This window comes from Strix aluco, chromosome 12 (assembly GCF_031877795.1).
Source record: "Strix aluco isolate bStrAlu1 chromosome 12, bStrAlu1.hap1, whole genome shotgun sequence".
Lineage (NCBI taxonomy): Eukaryota > Metazoa > Chordata > Aves > Strigiformes > Strigidae > Strix > Strix aluco.
This window is the reverse complement of record NC_133942.1, coordinates 7,945,151-7,967,785: the sequence shown is the minus strand read 5'-3', so window position 1 is coordinate 7,967,785 and position 22,635 is coordinate 7,945,151. Positions and strand designations below refer to the sequence as shown.

Below are 22,635 nucleotides of genomic sequence, written 5' to 3'. Positions count from 1 at the left end.
AAGCAGTAACTTGCACCTATAGAACACTGCCTCTCAGAGCTCTAGCACCTGAGTGAGAAATCTGAATCTGTAAGGTCTTATGCATATTAACCAATTTCTGCTGTCATTGATGCTACTTAAAATCTGGGTTAAGTTGGCAAACTTCATTATACTGTTAACATTGTAGGAATATCTGTTACAGTGGGCTATCCCTGCTGTAATGTCTGTTAGTGGCAGCAAAAGAAGAAAGTGATTAGCCAACTAAAACATTTGAAAAGGAGGGGGGAGATACTTTTACATGACTCAGCACTTGGGAAAATAGAGTATTTTTTCCTCCGGTGTTCATTTTGGTGTTCATCTCAGAATTTTTTAATAATAAAATGAGCAGCAGTGAAAGGTTAAGTGGGAATTGCAGCAAAAGGTCAAAGCAGCAGAGAAAATAAGGATAATGCTTTTTATCTTCATGGAGTTTTTTTGAAAATGCATACAGGAATAGTTCCTTTTAACAGAGGAAATCTGTGTAACTTTCTTCAGTGTGTGTTGTATTCTTTCCAGAGTATGGAAAATCTGTACAAGGTTGCATAATCTTCTTGGCTTCAGTTGCAAATCCATCTAGTTTTCTGTAAGTCATAGCTTTGCCAATTTGTCAGCTGTTGCTGAGAATTGCATAAATTCAGGATACCCCTCACAATGACAGCAGCTTAGTCAGCAATCTAGGTATCCCAGTTAGTTAATTTATGTGAGAGCAGAAACAATGAGAAGACCGAAGCAGATAGAAGTCTTACAGACACAAAAACCTATTTCTTCCCATTTGTTATTTCTTGACTCATAATGTGCTGAAATGAAAGGACCTTACATAGTGTTTTGGATTTGAATATTACGGCCTTTAAGGAAACCTCAGCACTGTTTTTTTCTTGTCTCTGCTGGTTTGAGGAATGGCTGGATAAAGATTAAAGAGCATCTTTTTCATTAACAAAGAACCAACACACAAAAAAAAAGTCCAGCAGACCTAGCTGCAACTGACAGTACCACATGTCAACATCCTGGCATGCATGGTTGTGGGAACATTTGTCATTTGTGTACAGCAAGCATATATGGGTCATGGGTATAAAGGGATGAAATATGTTTGGAGCCATGATCCAGTAGAGTATTTTGAATGCCTTCTATTCCAGGGCCTGACTATGATCTGCTTCATAGGATTATTCCTGTTGTTGATGTTATTTTCATTTTTTGCCCTGAGATTCAAACAGAAATGTCAAGGAAGCGTCCATGTGATCTGTCTCAGCAAAGCTCATGGCAAACAGTATTTCTTTGGATAAAATCTCCAAAGGCCTAGTGATAGTTGTCCATGCCATGGAAGAAAATGATGCAGGTCTGGTGTCTCTACAGTAGAATTTGTGAAAGAATAATACAAGAATAATTTGTGAAACTGCAAAGATCTGGTAAGTTGTTTTAACCTGGTAATGACACATTAGTATTGATATTAACATGGAGATCTGTGTGAGCATTCCTTTGCAGGTCCACCAATAGTTTGCATGTTTCTCTTGACAAGAATACTAGTTGGAAAAATAGCCTAGGAAGATGCTTTGGAATCTTTCCTGGATTATGGGTTTCTGTAGCCAGCAAGGAGGAGCCTGCCAGACTTCTTTGCACTTAATCTGGGTTGCTGTACTACTTCCTTATTTGTTTATTGTACACATGTAGACTATAAAATAGGCTAAAGGGATGATGTAATTTGTGCAGACTGTCAAAAAAAAAAAGTAGAAGATTAACTAGGCCAGAAACCAGCTAAAAGGGAAACCATAAGATAGAATTGTACACAGGGGCTAAAGGCCAATGCTGGCATGTAGTTATGCCTTGTCCTGCTCCTGTAGCCTCCGCTTGTGTTCCTGCAGCCACCACATTCCTCTGCCACAGAGCAGCAAATTGTCACCCCTCATCTGGGTTTAAAGTACAATATGCAGGAGCTTTTCCCATAAAAATCAATAAAAATCCTTTCTCTCAGTGATTCTCACTACACTGGCAGAATCAGGGTTAAATTTCCCTATACTTGGACTTTATTATCAATTACCTTAACCAGGAAGTCATGACACTCAAAAAAAGAAAGAAAAGACGAACTCACCATTTTTTGCCACTTTTCAGCAGTTAGCAAACATGTAGCAAATGTGCGTGTGCTTTTATTACGCTCACATGCAGCCATGTCGGAGCACAAGGCATTTCCTGGAAGTTAACAACTGGGTGGGAAGGGTTGTGAATACAAGAGGCAGCCCAAGGGACCCGAACTGGTTGTTAATCCGTGGGAGGTGCTCTGTGCTGAGACTTACTGTTGTAAATTGAAATATAAAGCACACAGGTCTGTATGTCTTTGTGGAGGAGAAGCAGAGATTATTGTCATTTTTGAGCAAGTAAGTTATTGACTCCTCCCTCTGCTTTCTCATCAGTGTATGTGCTGCTAGTATCAGGAACACTACAGCTAGCAAAAGAACCAATAGGAAGGGTTTACTCCATTAGTTTTGTGAATCACTTGCTATTAACAGTTTGGATTAAATTAAGGACAATGAATAAAATCCAAGTTTAAATTGAGTGCAGATTGTATAGGGGTTTGTGTCATTTTAGCCAAGTTGTTTTGGCCATACACATATATGGACCACGTACAGCTAAAGCCTGCCTGTTTGACTAAGCCTTAGTCAAACAAACAGTTTCAATAGAGCAAAGTCTCAGTGTTGTAGAATTGAGCTTTGTAGAGTCATTGCACAATGAGAAGTTCTCTCTTGCGTCAAAGCTGCAGAGTCTTTGGCTGCTGTGCATTTGGTATGTAGGTTTAAAAAACAAACAGCTGTCCCTAGTGAGGATTGTACTGCTGTATTGCAGTTTCTAAAGAAAAAGACTGATGTTCAAAGGCACTGAGCAGTTTCTTCTGATCCGAGTAGGACACCTGCATACTGTATTAAAGGTGGGAGATTGCAAAATCCCTATTTAAACTACAGTAAAGCCAGAAAGCTCTGAAATCTGTTTTCCCAGTTCCTCTTTTCCCTATGTCTGTTTTGCCTTTGAAGCAATACTGAAGAAATTACTCTCTACTGCAGCGCAAACAGCAAAACTTAAGTGTGTCACTTCCAGTTATAGACACATTTCTCAGACAACATTGGTGTTTCTCTTAGTTCCTATTTTATTTTCCTGTTTGAGAATCTACAAGAACACCAGCTCTCCAGATAAGAAATGCTTTTTACTCACACCTGCTGTTTAAATTTGACAGGCACCAAGTCGAGTAGGAACTTGTTAGCTTTCATTACACCACTTGGAAAAAATGTCGTCATCCATTAATTAGAGCACAGCTTCCCCTCCAGCATCAGTACACCTTGAGCTTGATTCTCCTCTGATGCATACATCAATATCTTGCTTACCTTTGTACTACAAGATTGTTTTTATTGGAGATGAAGGGATGAAAAGAATCCAAGCTGAGTGGCAGACATGAAGATGAGTATGCAGGTAGTAAAACTGTCCTACTGAGTAATGTTAATCACACTAAAGTATAACTGTAAGTTAAGTGTATGTGTACCTGACACACTGCTATACACCAGAAAGTATATATAGTATCTAAACCATGGAAATGGTTTTGGTTTGGCTTAAGGTCAAACAAATAAATGATAGTATTTCTAATTCAAGCAGTTGACAGGTTATTCCAAATGGCAGGAAGGACAAACTGTCCCACATTTAGCGCTTACTGTGGAAGTCAGTCATCCCATGCAGTTGTCTTCCCTCAGTAGGAAAGTTTTTCAGATTTTCTTAGTTTCCTATAGCTCTGCATGCAAAGGAACAGAAGAAATACCTACTTTAGTTTTTGCAATGATCCTATTGCAGCACAAATCTGTGTAAATGCCATTAACTTGATTTACTCTTATTTTCTATGTATGGAAAGGGGTTAGAGTAAAATCCCTTCTTACTGATGTGTAGCGTATAGTAATTGTGCACTTACACATCTTTAGAGAGGCTCTTTTGAAACATGCCTCAACTTGCAAACAATAATATGAAGCAAAGGAATGGAGTTTGTAGTATGCATGGGCTCACTCCCATAAGAATACGCCAGCCCAGTGCCAAATGCCTCCACCCAAATATCCGAGATGTTACTAATTTGATAAGAGGCCTTTTCCTGTTTTTTACTAGCCTGTGCAGTTTCTCAAGCTATCTCCGCTGAGTTCTCACGAAGAGCATTTTTAGTGGCACAGAACATGTCTGCAGAGCGAAATGAAGATGTAATTGCAGCACAGGTAGGTGAAACCACACTGGAACAGGTAGTCATAGCAATGAATGTGTGGAAAATGGGCTGGCAACCAGCATGCACATATAGCTGGATGAGTGTTTGGTGTGAACTGCAGAGAAGCATTTGCTTATGACAATAGTTATCATTACAACACATGCTGGGGCTTCAAATAGTTTGGAAAAATTGCTAGAAGAATAGATACTGAGAAGGATCTAGAGTCTTCTATCTAGAAGAATAGATAAGGACAGTAAATGCAAATCAGGACTGTATTCTTCCCACAGGGATATGCCTGAAGATTCACATACGAAATCTGGAAACACAGTTTTCTTTCTGCTGCTGTATCTATCAAAGCAAACGTGCCTGTTTTTTTCCTTCCTGACTTGTAGACACCTGCTGTGGAGGTGGCACTTGATCCTGGTGCTTCAGGATGACTGAATGCAGTTGCCTGGTCTGCTTCTCTCCCGAGTAGGTCAGTGTCAGGCAGTCAGAGTTCTCACTGCCACATTTCTTGATGCATAGTTGTCTGGGACTCGTTCATTTCGTTGAGCTGTGTATTTTGGGGAGAAAGGGTGAAAAGAGAGGTAGTTATTACCCAGTTGTGAGGAGTTCTTCCTAGAGCAAGCCAGAAAGCTTTCCTTAAGTGCCTGCACTTTATAATTGTATCTTTGGGCATATGAGCTTCAACATGTTACCTTATGGTTAATATGTTTAATCTTTTAGGTGTTTTACACGTTCCATGTTTGTTACTTTGTCTTGAAGCAATGTACTTCAGTCTGAAAAGATATACTTGGAAAAGTCAAAGACACTGATGCTGTCTGGTACCTATTTGCACTGTGTGAGAGTGGTTACGCAAGCCGTCATTTTCCATGGTATGTTGTACCTCTACCCCCTGAGTGGGGAGAAAAACTGGAGAGGGTAAAAAGGTTATACACAGCGACTGAATTCTAATGATAAATGTGAAGCCATTCTCAGGGACAAAATTGTTCAGTGCTGTCTGTGCTCAGTTTTATACCAGAAGAGATTGTTGCCTGGGGAATAACTTCAGGAAAAACAGGAAATAATTCTGCATGGTTACTTTTTTTCTTTTTGGGGGGTGGGCGGTGGTTTTCTTTTTTTACACTGATGTATTTCACAAATGTTCCTTCATTACTTACTTTCAGCTGGTGATGATTAATTTTCTTCTAAGTCCCAAGAGGTTTAAAGTAGGCCCTGAATTAAAAGCATGAGGAAATCACCACTGAGAAACTTGAGTTTAAAAACTAGTGTTTTTGCAAAGAAGAAAAAGAAGTGTGTGTGCCCCCTGGCTGGTCTGTAACCACAGCATGATCTTTTCAGCATTCCTTTCCCTGACATGCAGAATATTTCCCAAACTCCCATCCTGTTGTTTCTAGGAACTGTGTCAGGCTGCATGCAACTTGTAAAGCTAAGGCAGTATCAGTGTGGCACTACAAAACTCTTTCATATTCTATTGAAAGTAAACAATCCCCAGGTGACACATCCTGAGTACACAGAAAAATGGAGTAAATTAAGGAGAGTTATGTTCTTTTTATGGTGTGTGTGTCAGGGGGTGGGTGGGGTAAAGTTGCCAACCTGTGGTGCTGCACAAGTCTCCAGGTATGAGCTGCTGCTTGGAGGGCAGGGCCAGCCCTGCTGGGCTCCTGGTTGAGCTTGAGGACTACCACTGCTGCCCTGTCTGTTAACTTGTGATGGATACACGGACATGGCACGACTGTGCTGCTGGTGTGACCACAACAGGATCAGTGTTCCTGTGTGTGTAGAAAAAGTACATCGTGTTAACTACTCAAGAAGTTAAGATTAACAAATATCTGAATCATAGTTCAAGCAGAGCTGATGATAAACATGTTAATCTCACTGTCTGAAGACCCACTGTTCTTAATGCTACTTTTTCTCCTGGTCCAGACATCTTACATGTTTAAAGATTTGTTCCTGATTAATGTTTCTCAGCTAAGCTGTTGGAGAATTCACCCCCACCTGCGACCTTAGTTTAGGGGAAAAAAAAACCCCAAACAGCTCAGGGAATATTTTAATCTTAAAAGAAAGCTGTGAGTATGCACCTATTTATGTACCTTTTGGGGAAGGGATGCCTGGTTTTTGGCTGGGTCTAACTGTCCTAGCATAGAATGTTATTGCTGCACACTGGTAGGGTTAGCACTGTTACTGAAATGGTATGTACACTGTAATCATGCAGGTGTTATCTCATTTGATAAGCAAATAATAATACTCTGAGAACTGCTATACTGACCAAGACCAAACAAAAAATGTACGTGGGTGAGGAATCTGTAATAACAACTCAATTCAATAAGACTGCAACAAGCAAGAGATCTCGCTGCAGTGGAACCACCCCTTTTGCTAACAGCTGGTTAAACTGAAAAGGTTTCTTGCTGCCATCTACTGTATGAATGCTTCAAGCCAGAGGGGAATAAAAACTGTCTCTTGGTTCTCAAATGAAATTGCTTCTGAAATGAGAGAGAGAGAAAGCAGAGCTTGATTTCTCTCTACATTTAACATTCCTTTTCACAGAATCACAGAATTGTCTAGGTTGGAAAAGACCTTGTCTTCTTTTCAGATTCAGAAAGAATTTGGTTTTTTTTAAATCTTTCCTATACTGAAACACCGGGTGTGATCAAAGGAATCATTATCCCTTTACTCTTTGCATTTTCCATCAACATCAGTTTCCCATATATCTATGTATACAAACATAGATAATACTTTTAATTGCTGCTTTCCTATTTTTCTTCATTTTATCTAGCACAAATATAAATTACAGTCCTTTTTGAAAATTTTAGCTTTTGTCTGTTAATTATTTTCCATTAGAGTCAACATTTTTAGATCCAGAAGACTATAAAAGTTACAATCTTTAAATACTGGAATCCAGTTGGAGTAATAGGAATTCACTGGATTAATGGAACATTTCATTGTTTCACAATAAATCCAAACAAAGAAAGCAAATTAGTTTCCTTACACTGCTACTTCCTAAATTTTTAAAAGCCCCTTCCTACAAACTCAACCTGCAAGCTTCAGTCTGGGTCTGTTGCAGTTATAAATGGTATTCAACAGGATGAAAGAGCAGAGCTGGGCTCATGATTTCAGAACTGACCAGCCCTTTATCAGGGGAATACTAATAGGCATCACTTGTTTCCTGTCATTCAAACCTTAGATATTTTTTGTTAAAAACATTACCCATCTTTTCAATTTCAATGGAAATGTTAAATTTAGGGGCATGTCACTGTAGAATTTTGCCACGTCAGTGAGCTAGAAAAGCAAATGAGATCATCATCATAAAAATACCGAGATCAAAGTCCAGACCTCCAAGCAGGAGGAGCCATAATAACATCTGTTAAACGTTGCTGAGACATCAGGACCCACATAAGCACTTGCACAAATGGAGGAGGACTGACTGAAATGTAGAAGTTGTTTTTGAAATGCCTGTAGATTTATTTTTTTAGAATCATGTTTTGGGAAAACCTGATGAAGCCTCATGATTTGCAAATACCTGATGTTTCCACACACTGCTGACCACCAGCAGCAGAATGAGCGTATTGCACTTTTTGATGGTGGGCTACACCACTGCAGAACAGTATAGAAGCTACTGCCCACCTTGTTGTTCCCCAGCTCACACAGTAACTATTATGAAAAAGCCAGTGAACGCAGTAGCATACAACTACAAGAGCAGGGTGATTAGGATAGATAAGCACTTTAAGGTCTCGTGTTATTGAGCCTTTGGTGTTTGTCTTACTCAAAGACTATAAAGCCTTAAAGGATTCTTGGTGGTGAGACTCTAACACTGGCCTGCACTGAGTTGAGTGAGCACAGCCCTGATTTGCTGAGGCGCCTGTTGTGTCGCACCATTCTTCATCATCCAAGTAAGGCATATCTCTTCACACGGGCTTTTCAAATCTGGTAAGTGCAACTTGGCAAGCAGGCAGAGCAGAAGAAGAGTCAGCTGGTTTAGTGCTAAACCATGTGGAGTTTTTCTGCCATGCCAGAGGGGTCTCCAGATGGACTTTTCTGTCTGTGTTACGTAAGGAAGATGGATTACAGCTGAGAGTCTGTGCCTGTACTTCTAAGTGACTGATGGACAAGGATAGAAGAAACACTTTTTTTTTTATTTTTGTTAAATTTAGAATTGGATTAGCCTAGTGCTTGTTGTCCTCATTTTCTATTGCTTATCTCAACTCAAAGTTAACAAAAACAGCAGCTGAGAGGAAGATACAACAGATAACAGCAGGCCGTCTTGTGCTACTGGATTTAACACAAAGCTCTTCATTAAGGCAATCAGAGTAAAATGGCAGGATCCACTTCAGGCTTAGGCCCATTCAAAATTGTGGTGCCCAAGAGTGTTCCTACTGAGCAGGTAGGATGTAAGAATGCAGAGAATCCTGCTGCAACACACTTCCAGAGAGTTTAACACATTGAAAATGAGTTATGAGAAAGTAAATACAGCATCTTGTACCAGTTGGGTATTAAGTTGTACTGTGATAAGCAATGGAGTTTTACTGAGAAAATAGTAATGAGAAATCAATGCCTGCAGTGAAAAGTGTAGCATCTGGTCTGCATTTGACTTCATGCCTGAAAGCTATTTGCCCTGACTTCCTGCCAAATCCTGCAGGCTTTGAGATCATCGGACGTGAAGGAGATTGAACTCCCTAGGTTAGCGTCTCAGAACTCTCCTAGCAGAGCATATGCGCAGTTCTAAAAGGACAGACTCCCTACTTCTGCTTACAAGTATTGCTCATTTTTTTTTCCATTTTTTAAACTGTTGTATTCTCTGTCAACATCCGTAACATGGAGTGGCCATTAGTAAAGGTTGTTAGCTGTTGTTCAAGAATCTTTCAACATGTATGCATCAGGTTTTAAGTCACTGTCTACCCCAGAAAATTCCAAGAAAGAAATGGCAAACCCCTGCACAATCCATCCCACTGGAGACTGTGGGCTTTCTGCACAAGGAGCTTTCTGCATTGCTAAGTACTGATACATCCCAGTCAATCTATTTGTGATTTGCAGGGTTTAAGGTCCTTAGAACAGTGCAGTCTAAGGCATTCCCTTGAGAGGACTGACTTTGAACAGATAAAAAGAAAGGCCACTATGAACATTTCTCACTATTTGGACACCATTGCATTCTCTATAATATGCCAAGGGCTCTGCTGCTTTTGGTATCGCCTCTAGAATATTCTACTCATCTTGGACCATGACATGCTTAGTTCATATAAACTAGCCCTTCCCTGTCCTGCCCTCTTGCACTTGGACTGTTGGACTAGGTAGTCTGAAATCAAAAAAAAAGAGCAAGAGCGCTAAAAAGAGACTGAAATGAACTGTTAATGAGGGCTTTTTTTAACCTTCTTTGGACTAACATCATCTGCACTAGCATCTTTGTAACTGGTCATTTCACAGCGATGGTATATAGGAAGGGGGTGACTGAGTATCTTCATACTAATGAAGTATTTTGATGCTCCAGTTAGACATGTGGACTAAATTCTGCTGACAGCACTGAGTGGCTCTGGATTTGCCTTCGCATTAGGCGTATATGGTTTCTTTAATTGTTATAAAAGTCTGATGTGAGATCACAAATCTGCTTGGCAAAGCTCACAAGAGTCCTGGTTATTGGATGCATCCTTGGATGAGCTATTAAAAGTTTATTGGAAACCAAATATGTGGAAGGTTTTGAGATAGTTTAAAACATCAATTGAAGGGCGTTGTCATCTCCCCTCCCCATCAGTCTAAAGACAGCAACTATATGGAAAAATTTCTGTGAGCAAACAGAAATGCAATGCTGTGCCATTGGCACTACTCTAGGCTGAAGCTTGACTCTAAAACCAGCATTGGAAAAGTCAACGTTTGTAAGTTATTCCTCACTAATCTAGATCAAATACGCTCGTCCTGCAGTTAAGGGCTTTTACCTTGCTGTTAGCCTGGCCTGCCCTGCTTTACTTCTGCCTGGCATATGTTTAGCAGCAGGCTTGTTTCATTTGATCCTGCAATCATTTGCTGTGGAGTGCAAAGTTAAGATCAGAAATTACGTCGTGGCTTGAAGTATTCTTCATCTTCTCTCCATCCTTTTCTTACACATCAGTGCAATCAAAGTGTCGGTTAAACCAGCTCGTTCCTCGGAGCCGCCTGGGCGCCGGCAGGAGTTACAAACTCCCTTCCCTCCGCAGAAAGGGGAGGCGGTGCTGCGCTCGCGGGGCGGCCGGCGGGGCTTCTCACCCACCAGGGAGGAACTGTGCTTGGAAATCCGTCTTATTAAGGATTTGGGAAGGATTCGCAGGGACTTGACTCGCCAAATACTGCCTGTAACGGCGTTCGGACACACGGGTGGCTTTTGGTGGTTAAATAAGCGGATCCAGCTTTACATCGCCTCCAGCAGCCGGACGCGAGAAGCCCCGGGGAAGGGTCCAGCTGCCGGGCGTCCTTCCGCGGGGCCCGCCGGCTGGGAGCGGGGAGCAGTCACGGCCCCGGCAGGCGGCTCGTCCGACCGAGCCCGTTTCTAACCTGCGGTTGATCCAGTCCGCGGAAGAGCGAGTCGCGCCGTCCTCCTCGCCACCGCCTTCCGCTCGCTTCCCGGCGGCGCGGCGGCCGCCCGAGCCCGGCATGGCGGGAGGGTCCCGCCGCCGCCCCTCGGCGAGGCCCTGCGGGGCGCCGGGAAGCGCAGCCTCGCGGCCTGCCAGACCCTGCCCGTCCCTGCCGGGGCCCCCAGCGGCTCCGGGGCCGCCGCCGCCACCGGGCGCGGAGCCGCGCGACGCCGTGAGACGAGCTGCGGCCCGCGCTCGATGCGCTCGGAGCTCGGCCGAGCGAGCGCTCGGGAGCGGCTGGGGCTGCCTGGCGGGCAGGCGGGGAGCGGCGGGGAGCAGGCGCGGCGCAGCCATGCACGGCCTGGCGCGGGCCCTGCGGCGGGCGGCGGCTCCCGGGCGGCCCGCGGCGCCCCGGCGAGGGGGCGGCGGAGCCGGGGCGCGGCCCTGGGGCTGGGGGCTGGCGCTGGGGCTGGCGCTGGGGGTGAAGGTGCAGACGCCCGCGAGTTGCGAGGCTGACGGCGGGCAGGAGGCGGAGGCGAGTCCGCTGCCGCCCCCTCGGGGCTTCGGCGCGGCCATCGAGAGGAGCCGGGACCTGCTGCGGCGGATTAAGGTGCTGAGCGGGCGGGGCTGAAGGGGAGCCGGGGGGCTCGCCCCGTGTCGGGCGCTGTGGGAGCCAGCCCGCGCCTCCGCGAGGCGGCCGTGAAGCTGGTATCTCCTTCCCGTGGACTTGGCGATCGCTGCCAGGGATTCGGCTGAGGGGGCGGGGGGAGACGACACGTTTTTTGGGGGCCCCGCCAGTGCCGTGAGGAGCTGCCCCGCGCCTGAAGCAGGAGGACGAACCTCGCCGAGCTGCCGGGGCTCACCTCGGGCCGCTGGCTCTCCCGTGAGGCGCCGCTCGCTGCCGCCCGCCCGCCCGCCCCGTCCTGTCCCGCCCGCCCGCGGCTCCCGCGCGGCCTCGGGTTCCCGCTCAGCGATCGCAAGTGCATCGCTGGGTGCCGGGGAGCCGGCGTAGGGAGCAGCGCCTTAGTGTTCCTCTGCCTAGTGTCGGTGCGGGGGCAGCTTGGGGCAGGCAGAGCTTGGTGTGTGGGGCTGGGGGAAGGACGGTCCAGTACGGGGTCCCTGAGAACGAGGGAGGCCTTAGAGTCTGTGGGAAGGAGAGAGAGGGGCAAGAGGATTGTTTAAAAAGCACACCGTGGTTACTTTGAAAATCTAACTGAAGCTGCTTTGAAATTCTGCTTGCTAATAGATGATGCAGTTTGCATGTTGCACATTAACTCTATAATGTTTTGCTTCTATTCAGTTTTTCTTGCATGTCCTGATTGCCAATTTAATTAAATTACTAAATAAATTTTTAATTTAAATTATTATTATTGTTAGATACGTTTTTCCAAGTTACTGGATTAAAATGTCTGCTTTTCAAAAGTTCAGCCCAACTAGTATTTAACAAAATTTCAACGGTAATGTAACAACAGTATGCAGGTGTATTTGTAAGATTGCTTTTGCATTTTTAGGGTTTGGGAGGAGGTGGTTTCTAACTGTAAAGATTCTGCTTAATGCCTTTTGTCCTTTTTTTTTGACAGGATGAAGCAGGAATCCCAGGTATACTAGTTGGAGTTTCTGTAGATGGCAAGGAAGTCTGGTCAGAAGGTTAGTATATGGGAGTAGTAGTTGTGCATGCTGTTGGGAAGGAATGAACATTTTAAAAATGGAACAATTCAGACACACTGATCAGGCTGGGATTTCATCCGCTTGATGTCTCATCTCTGGAGTGGCCAGAAACAGGTGCCTAGGGAGTATGAAGTGATACTTTCCGTGGTAAAATTCAACAATTTCCAGGAACTGATAATATATTAACTTCCTCAAAAGTGCTAATATGTCTCAACAGTTATGTTTAAGAACCTTTCTTCCATTAATTTGTCAGATTGGTCTTTGAATACACTTACACTCTAGGCATACAGCTGTACAGTGGTCTGGCAGAATTGTGTACAGGAGGTAAAGAACTGTTTTCCCCACAAGAACCTACTTAATAGTCAAAATAATAATGGCTGGTTGGTGATCTGTCTCCCATTTGTGGGCTGAGGTGTAGATTTTTACTGGGAAGGTACTGAGATTTAACAGGTGTTACCCTTCCAGAAACTGCAAGTGATTTTTCTGATTACACAGTTTAGTTTATTTTAAATAGAGTCTGTTAGTACTGCTCATATCATGTAGACATTTGATGTTTATTTAAAAAAACTAGCAAACTGTGTCTGTTTTCAGAAACATCTTCATAATGTTTTGGGTTTTTTGGACCACTGAAATCATAGTGGTAAATGGCAACATATTTCATTAATGTTACAGAATTTGAAAAAAAATCTTTGTAAGTAAGATTGTTACTAACTTTCTTCTGATAGTCTGTTGCTGCATTAACTTTTATATATGTATAAAGCTGATTATAGGTTTTCGTTTCTTTCACCATGACAGAAGGGAGTTGGAGAGCCTCTGGTACCTTTTGTGATGTGGCCTAATAAGAAAATTGTGCTAGAAACTTAATCACAGACTTTCTCAAATCAGATAGCTTTTTCTGGTCTAGCAGATGAAAGCGGAAGCTTTTATAAGACTTCTGCAGAATCCCTTCCTTGACATGCAGGAAAGTGCCTTGAGGGAAGCAGTGCCAGGGTTGTGGTTTATCACCAGGGCTGCCAGATCCTGTAGCAAGACACCTACATGTGGGAGCATAAGCCATGGCAGAGCTTTCTGCACCCTGCTGCATGTGGATGTAGAGAACAGCACTGCCTTCAGTAAGGCAGCTGGGAGGTGGGTACCATTGCTCTAGCAGACTTCTGGCTCGTTTTGTTGTCCTCCTCCCTTCTTCATGGGGGTAAAAAAATAGTAGCAAGTGTAAGTTGCATGTGTTCTGTGACCATGGTACTAAAGCTGCTTTCTGGCTAAACTGATGGGAGTGATTTGAGATTTGGAAGGTATTTTCACTGAGGGGTACAGCATCTGCATTCACAAGCACCATGCGAGCACCAGCGTAGCAACTATATGTAAAAGAAGAGGGTCTTGGGCAACAGACACGTCATCTGTTTTATTTCTTGTATTTTGCAAGGGGTTTTTTTTCTGAGTAGTTTATTATTAGAATACAGTTTTAGATAGGCAGACATGCACTGATTGTAGGCCTTGCTTGTACTGAAAACTGCAAATATGTCATTACTGCACTTCACTGCTTTTTATGCTGCAACATCACTTGCACAGTTTCTTCAAACCCAGCTCAAACTGAAGACTAGTATGGGAGGTTGATAATGCTTTAGTAATTCCAGTTTTTGCTACCAGACTTGTGGGTTAGCTACATAGGAAAACACTGGTATGGAGACTATTAAGCTGTCTTTTAATTGAAGTCATGCTGAGTGATGTTGAAACATAATGTTTTAAGCACCACTGTTTTGTGAAGCTTTACAGCTTAGGTAACTGCTATGGGTTTGTGAATGATTTCCTTTCTCAGTTTCATTATTGATAACTTTACTGATTCAACCATTAATTCAGAACAATAAAAGGAGTATTTATGACTGTTAGTTATTTACAGTCTAGATTTTGTTCTTTTTAGTTTTTCTACGCTGGCAATTTGAGCTCCGGAGTGTAAATTTTGACCTAATCTTTGATCTTTTATCTTTAGGTTTGTTTTGTAGTCTTAATCACTAACTTGGGATGCCATTGGCCCATACAATGAGCTTTGATTGACTGTTCCTACTACATTAAAATGTTAATAGAAGCAGGAGCAAGGATAGTTCAATGCTTCATGTCCCATTTTAGCTAGAGGAAAAACATTTTAAGGAGCTAGTAAATCTAATTCGTTGCAAATAATTAATTCAGCATGTCTCTGTGTAAAATATTTACCACAGTGTTTTTATTTTCTTAAAGGTTTGGGTTATGCTGATGTAGAGAATCGTGTAGTATGTAAGCCAGAGACGATCATGCGAATTGCGAGTATTAGCAAGTGTCTTACAATGATGGCTGTTGCTAAATTGTGGGAAGAGGGGAAACTGGATTTAGATGCTCCAGTGCAAAAATATGTCCCTGAATTTCCAGAAAAAGTCTACGAGGGTGAAAAGGTATGTAATTGTTTATTGGTAACATTTTTTTGGATTTTTGTTCCTGTCATTGCATAGCCATATGTGTACAGGTGCCTGTATCTGTACCTATTCCTGTAGAACACCAAAATCATTTAGACAAGTACTGATGTTTGCTGCTCAGAAAAGCAATGCTGGAAATTTGGATCTTCAGTTTTATATTGTGTGTAGTATGCACATGTATATGTATAATTTTAGCTGGGTTTAATACATGATATTTAAAAGGTCTTATATCTTCTCAGCATATTGAATTTTACTTTTCCGGTGATTTAGTGTGTATCATATCTTTAATGAAGAGAGCTCACATTAAATATTGTCCTTTCTACCCAGGTTGCTATTACTACAAGACTGTTAGTTTCACATTTGAGTGGGATTCGTCACTATGAAAAAGATATTACAAAAGTAAAGGAAGAAAAAGAAAAGGCAAACAGAGCATTGAAACTAACAAAACCCTATCAGGATAAAGAACAAAAAGAAAAAGAAGGCAAAGGCATTGAAAAGACTGATTCTGTCAAACCGAGGAAAGAACACGAAGGTGAGGTAAAAAGCCGAATTTCAAAACCTGGCAGGAGAGACAAGGAATTTGAGCAAGAAGAGTATTATTTGAAGGAAAAATTTGAAAGCGTGATTGAATCACTGAAGATATTTAAAAATGATCCTTTATTCTTTAAACCAGGTGAGTTTCTATTCATTTAGACCAAAATGTGCTCTTCTGGTGAAATTTTTGTTTCAAATTGTTTTGCATGCAGTGAGGATACTAGAGTCCAGTAAAGAGTGTTTGTGGGGGGGGGTTGTTTTGTTCTGCTTTTTTTTCCCCCGCCCTTTCTTTTTTTCTTCTTGTGCCCATTAAAAGTTCAGTGGAGAAGTATTTGGGCTGTTCTGCACAAACCATCTGGTCATGTAATTGTCTTAAAACTGACATAACTTTTGAAGACTGAACTGATCAGGATTTTATCAGTTCAATTTTAGATAGCAGTCTTGTATAGATATCTTTACCAATCTACTGACTTAAAGATAGAACACCTTCTAATGGTGTATCTGCACCATAATCCAGCAGGTTCAAAATGTGATGTAGCCAAGACTTAAAAGGTAATACAAAGAGTCCCAGATAATGCAGGGGAGAAGAGAGAGTGGGACCTCAGGTAGAAATAAGACTTTTCTCCGAGGAGCTCCAGATAATGCAGTAAGTGCTATGAAACGTACCAGTTATTGAATTTATAAATGCTAAAGCAGATTATAATTTTGGTAACAAATTTGTATCTACAAAGTATTTTGTAAAGCGGATACCAACTTGCTGTGTTCATGCTCTGGGCCTTCTAGATATGAACCAGAAGCAAAAAATTGTAGTGAGGCACTAAACCAGAGCTAAAAAATTCTACAGAAGGACCACAGAATGACAGAATCACAGAATTGTTGAGGTTATTTGTTGTTGGAATTAAATTTAAGTTAATTCCAGAGAGGGCTTTGAGGAACTTCAAGTGTAAGTTCTAAATGAGTTAACAGGCAAATGATGCGCGTTGCTGGTAAAAACAGTAAATAACGTGCATTTAGGGGAAGAAAGGTAGGGTGGGGGAGAAGTTAACCACTTACCATCCTGGAGAGTTCTAGGAACCATTTCAAGAAAGAGATCTGTCTTGACTGTAGGCAGTTCGGGAGTTGCTTGATATGTAGATGTTTCATAAAAGGTGTTAGGGCAAGAATGATATTTAAAAAATGAAACATTGCTTTGTAAATAAATTACACTGTCTTAAATAATATGCATGTTAGTGTTCATATAATCTTTCAGATATTCTAGAACTAGAAAATGAGAACTAGAAAGACTATGATAAAAGTGATCAAGACTTTTGAAAACGTTGAGCAAGTACTACCCTTGTCTTTCCACCTCTAGGGTATAGACACACAAACAAGTCACAGTAGGTGAGCATCTCTGAGAAGTAATTTTATGGTTTGCTTCAGCTTTCCAAATCCAGACATCTTTGTTAGAACTGGTACGGTAAAACTTGTGGAAAGGATGTTAAATGTCAGTCTTCACATCTTGACACGAAACCTGGCTGTACATGCAGATCCCTGAAAATTTTTTAGTGCTGTTCTCAAGAGCTACCTGCACTTAGCAAGCATCTGTGTCTGCTGCAGTACAGAAATTCCTAGGGCCCAGTATTATAAGCTTGTGATTCACATCATATTAAAATGGGGGTGGAGGGGGAGTCTTTTAATTGGTTATTCATTGCTATATATAGTTCTATTTGCACGTAAGTGATTACTTAAATTTTATCCTTCAGATTCCATTTAAGCATCATATGGCTAACTTTTTTTTTTCCCCCTTTCTCATTGTGTTTCTTCAAGGTAGTCAGTTCTTGTATTCAACATACGGCTTTACTCTGTTAAGTGCTGTTGTGGAGAGAGTTTCAGGACAAAAATTTACAGATTATATGCTAAAAATGTTTCATGATTTGGATATGCTATCAACTGTACTAGATGACAATGAAGCAATGATCTATAACAGAGCAAGGTAAACAAAGATGAAACTTCTTTTTCCCATAACAACTGTTGTTCTTTCTATCTTTATTGAAGCCAACTGAAATAAAAATGTGTGATTTTTTTTCAATTTTTTTTTTTTCAAGCTTTTAAATGAAGTGGCTTATGTTATTTCAAAGTTAGTGATGTAACTGATTGTATGTCAGCATTATGGTATTGGTTCTGTAGTTAAAATTACTTACATAGAAACATATATTTAAACTGTGTGTGTATGTACACACAGAGCCGTTTGTAATGTTTTAGGGATAATTTTACTGCTCTATTCTAAGATGCTTTGTGCTGGTATTTATTTTGTTTGCAAATTTTCAGAGGCTTTTCTGGCTGTAGATCTGAATGCTAGTGATGTTTTCATAGATTATCAAGCTTGTACAGTCAAGTTCTTTTAAATATATGTGTGTATATTAACCCTTTTATAAACTGAAATATAATAGGGATGAAAGAATTGGGACAGATGCTGGTTTGGGGTCTTTTTACGGCCTACTTACTGTTAAGCAAAATTGAGATGCTAATGTGATGGTTTTACTTCCACAAATAGCTAGCTTGGTGCCTCAAATGTGAACATACTCACATGTTGTGGTTTGTTTAACGGTTTGGTTATACTATATTTCACTGACATGAAAATGTTTAAAAATTCATGTTCTAAATCTTTTAGAGGTGTAAGTCAGTCAAGGATTTCAGTGTCTTTGTAACAGGTTTTATTGTGATTGAAAATCTGACTGCAGGGACACAGAGATAATTGAGTCACTGGCAGAGCTGATGGCAGTCTTGGACCATTGGTCTCTCTTCCTTCGCTTTAACCTCTCATTTTCAGTATTACGGCTTTCAGAAGTTCCCTAAAAGCTTTCCAGTATAAGTGCAGACTAGATAAGGAATGTTTCTCTGGACTCTTTGATAGTAGGCTTGCCCTGCCCCTCCCCTGCCCCCTCCCTTTTTTTTTTTTTTTTTTTTTTTTGTGGTTCCTTTCTCAACTCTCCAAGTAGTACATGGGCCTCTTGTGGTCCAGAGGTTGAAATTCATCAGGCTATATAGTTATTCAACATTCCTTTTCATATGTTGCATGAAATGTGTATGAAATGATTGAACTGTTTGTTTCAAAAGCATAATTCAGTCTGCACTCGTGTTGTTCCCGATAGGTCATTCTGCAATTCTAGTTGGTATTTTCTCATTTGTTTTTTAGTGAGAGGTTTTGAAAGACTCTTTCAAGCTTCTCATTTAGTAGTTCCAGAATATTCAGTTGTTGTAGTATATGGCAACTGTAATGGGGCAGTAGGGGGAAATCAGTCATGAATGGAAACTACTGTCTCAGAGCAGTCACCTAAGCCTTCAGTGAAATTTCAACTCAGTGTCTGATTATCATGGGGTAGTTGTAGGATTCCTCTTTCTTAAAACACTTTAAATCTGGTACAGAGATTTAAGGAAAATCCTCTGCTGGCTGATCTATAGATTTCTGTCACATCTCTTATTAGTATGTTGCCTTTACTCTTAGTATATCCTAAGAGTAAGTAGAAGGATTAGTACTTTTATTGAAACTAAGCTTCTAACCTAAGAAGTCACCTTAACTTTTGTTTTCCTATCTGAATTTCTTTTTGGATTTTTCTGCAAGAAACATAATTTAAGAAAAATACCTTTTTAAAAATTCTGAAGTTTCATGAGAACAAGCTAATACATGCTGTTTGCTCTTTTGCGGTAGGGCAGCTTAAAATAGTTGTACCTAAGATATGAGCAATGACAAGCTGAATTTTCTTGAATTCTAGGTGTTATGTTTACAACAAAAAGGGACGGCTGGTAAACGCGCCGTACGTGGACAACTCTTACAAGTGGGCTGGTGGTGGTTTTCTGTCGTCAGTAGGTGACCTTCTGAAATTTGGAAATGCCTTGTTGTACAGTTATCAAGCCGGACAGTTTAAAAACACTAATGGCAAACTTCTTCCTGGGTACCTCAAAGCAGACACAGTCGCAATGATGTGGACCCCAGTGCCAAAAACAGAAGTATCGTGGGACAGGGATGGTAAATATGCAATGGCTTGGGCTGTAGTAGAGAAAAAACAACAATGTGGCTGTTGCAGACAGCAGAGACACTATGCATCTCATACGGGTGGTGCAGTGGGGGCAAGTAGTGTCCTCCTAATTCTTCCTGAAGAGCTGGGCTCTGAAGCTATAGATACTGGGCTAGTGGCACCACCTAGAGGAGTAATTGTCAGTATTATCTGTAATATGCAATCAGTTTCACTCAACAGCACTGCCTTAAAGATTGCAAGGGAATTTGATAAAGAAAAATGGGCACAATATGTAGATTAAAAAAAAGAAAAGATACACACGTAACTGAACTCACTGTACTCAAACATGAAAAACAAATGGAGCAGGGTGTAATTGGACTCTGAGATCACTAAGAATACATGAAGAAAAAACATTAAAAATTCACATAATTAACTTCTGCTAGTGGTGCTAAACTTATGTGTAACTGGAATTCATCTCTCAGGGAAGTTCCTAACTTACAGAAAAGAAGAATGTAACAGTCAAATTTGACTTCCTGTAGTACCTATGTAAATTATTGTTATATTAGCAGGTTTTTTCCTCATCCAGTCAAGCACTTGACCAAGATTAAAAAAAATACCATTGGTTTCTTGGACTGAGAAGTACAACAAAAAATTGTCAACCTTAAACGTTAAAATTTTGAAAAATTTCACATCTCAATTTGAGCACACGAAGATGTAATTTGTTATTCTCACAGTTCCAGTCTGCCAAAACTGTTCAGTATTCCTTTTTAAAGAATGGTTTTACTGGTTTTATATTTTTACATAGCACTTTTCTTATTTGCTTAAAAAGCAAAAAAACCCAACAAACCCCAAGTCTTGAAGCTACCTCCAGAATGCAGATTTGTACCAGAAGTACAGTCTTGTCCGAGCTGTGAATTGTAAGAATTAGAAAAGAATGAAGCTAGAGTAATGTAAGTAAGAATCTTTGTGTTATTTAGATGTCCTCTCTTTCATTTTTATCGGACACGGAGAATGTGTGAAACTAGTTTACTGTGAAATAAGGGTATTATTTCCACAGTCGAATATGCCCGAGTAGCACAACATGGTGAGCTGTCAAACTGTCTCATTGTTTTTGAATGATACACGTGCTAACTTTGGTAGCCAGAAATGGCACTGTATTCTGTAATGTAGATGTTTCTTTAGAGATAGGGATTAGGAACTCAAATAACTCAATAAAATTTAAAGCCCATTCTTGAAGCCAGTAGCAGAAGTCTCACAGACTGAGAGGTTTTTTTGAAACCCATCCTTTTTTCCATGTGAAGATCTGCCTCAAGAACTTACTTTTGCAAAAGATTGAACAAGAAATTGTGATAGAGTTCCAAAGAAACATTTTCTAATCTTAAGTTTTACTATAGGAATACAGTAACATCTGAATATATTCATTTTATATATTGCATAATGGCATGGAAGATCTCCTTGATCTCCCAAGATTTGCCTCCCACCCCACTTCCCCTGTAGTTACATCAGACAGTATTTCTAGGCTGAGACAAAACAAAATATCCTTCAGGAAGGGTTTGAATATTTACATCCCTGTACTGTTTCACAGCCCTGCTTCTCTGAATTTAAGGAGCAAGATGTCTTAGATAACAGCTAGCAGAAGATAGCCTTACCTGCCTCTTTCACAAGTTAGTGCTTTCAGCATTAACTTCATAGTCATTACCTGCCCTCTGATGAAACAACATGCTGTCATCTCTGTTCCCAGTATGCCTATAATAACAGGTTACCTAAAACTGAAAAAATAGGAAATTCCATATTTTGAGGTGTCAGGGTTTTACCAACATTTTTAATTGAAGCTAGTAGGACTGGTTTAGTACTCCTCAAAATTATAATCATTCTTGTGCCTTAAACAGTAAAATCTTACACCTAAACTATTTGCTTGGGTTTTCTGGCCCACTCACCAAAACTTGACTTTTTTATTCATTAATAATGGGTTGTCTTTATCTCAAGAATATCAAATCAGTAGAGACAACAGAGAAAACCTTTCTGAACAAACTTGCATTTGGTCAGGCAATAAATTATCTATTCTTTCACTGAAGCCTTTGATATTGTTTGACAGTTCCAGTACAGGAGTACTGGAGGTGAACATCTTCTACAATAGCAACATTTTTTTTTTCCAGTCTTGAGCACCTACTAGCTGGGTAAACATGCAGCAGCCGAAGTCATTGCCCATTTTACACAGGTAACAGGAGTAAGTAGTTCTGAGTTGTTTTCATGTTGAAGAATACATGAATAGAAATAGACCAAATACAATGTTTTAAATATAGAAAAACTGAAAAGTAACACTGTTATTTTAGGATTTATAACATACTTTTCTTGTGTGATGCATCTGTTTTGCAAATGGTATTGTTCTTGAAAACCATTTTGCATACTTGAGAGAAAACCAGTTTCACTCACTGACCATTGTGTTTGGGTTTAGACAAAGATTCAGAATGTAGAAGGCATAGGTTTACCATTATGCTTGTCTGCATATGACCAAACACTAATAAATGTAAATAGTTGAAGTATGTATGAAAGTGAATAACGGTAAGAAGTGTCTAAGGCATTTTGAACACTAAGATATTAACAGTGTCTCACTCCCCTCATAAATATGTTTAGCCACCAACTTTTTTTATGCTTACCATGTTCTTTATACTGTATCTCCCATAACTTAAGGCTTTTGAAAAACCTTTGTTGTCACATGTACAGTACTGGAGATGCTATGGTGTCTAAATTTCATCTTCCAGTACCTGGAACAAAATGGGTCACTGACTTTCTCTGATTTGGTATTTACTTAATAATGAGTTCTTTTAAGGTAGAGAAGGCAGAGATATGGGAGACTAGGAATCAATCTGGCCTTAGCACACGTATTCAGGTCACAAGTGAATTAATATTGCTACTTTGATCTTTGTTCTGAAACCAGTTTTTTGATGGACTGGCATTAAGTGTGGAAAACTGGTCAATTAAGAGACACTTTCATGATAAACTTGCTCTTAAAATTTTTAATTAACCTTTATTGTGAAAACACAATACTTAAAAGGCATGTATACTAAACTGGTGCATCTATTTCTGTATCAAACACCTACTTTTTGCATCTGGTAATCATTCTAAGTGTTCACTGTTTGAATTAACTGAAATAAAACATCTTGCAAATACAAAAAATTGTAGTATCAGGGTTTGGGTTTTTTTATTGACTAGAAATGTACAAG

General features: G+C 40.6%; 1 protein-coding gene and 1 long non-coding RNA gene across 4 annotated transcripts; one reads left to right on the top strand and one right to left on the bottom strand.

The window, feature by feature from the left end:
- Positions 1-3,129: 3,129 nt before the first annotated feature.
- On the bottom strand, positions 3,130-10,958 carry LOC141928966 (uncharacterized). Of its 2 annotated transcripts, XR_012624928.1 has the most exons (3): positions 10,751-10,958; positions 5,831-6,006; positions 3,130-4,787 (listed from the first exon to the last, which is right to left on the bottom strand). It is a non-coding gene; the product is annotated as an uncharacterized LOC141928966 (long non-coding RNA). The 2 variants fall into 2 exon arrangements; XR_012624929.1 differs by lacking the exon at positions 5,831-6,006 and having other exon boundaries at positions 10,159-10,958.
- On the top strand, positions 4,200-22,588 carry LACTB (lactamase beta). Of its 2 annotated transcripts, XM_074837910.1 has the most exons (7): positions 4,200-4,247; positions 4,627-4,705; positions 12,351-12,417; positions 14,671-14,861; positions 15,210-15,555; positions 17,223-17,388; positions 19,169-22,588. In XM_074837910.1, the coding sequence occupies exons 2-7, from the start codon at positions 4,676-4,678 to the stop codon at positions 19,710-19,712; spliced, it is 1,344 nt and encodes a 447-aa protein (XP_074694011.1). In that variant the 5' UTR covers positions 4,200-4,247; positions 4,627-4,675; the 3' UTR covers positions 19,713-22,588. The 2 variants fall into 2 exon arrangements, with proteins under 2 accessions (XP_074694011.1, XP_074694010.1); XM_074837909.1 differs by lacking the exons at positions 4,200-4,247; positions 4,627-4,705 and adding an exon at positions 11,123-11,380.
- Positions 22,589-22,635: the final 47 nt, after the last annotated feature.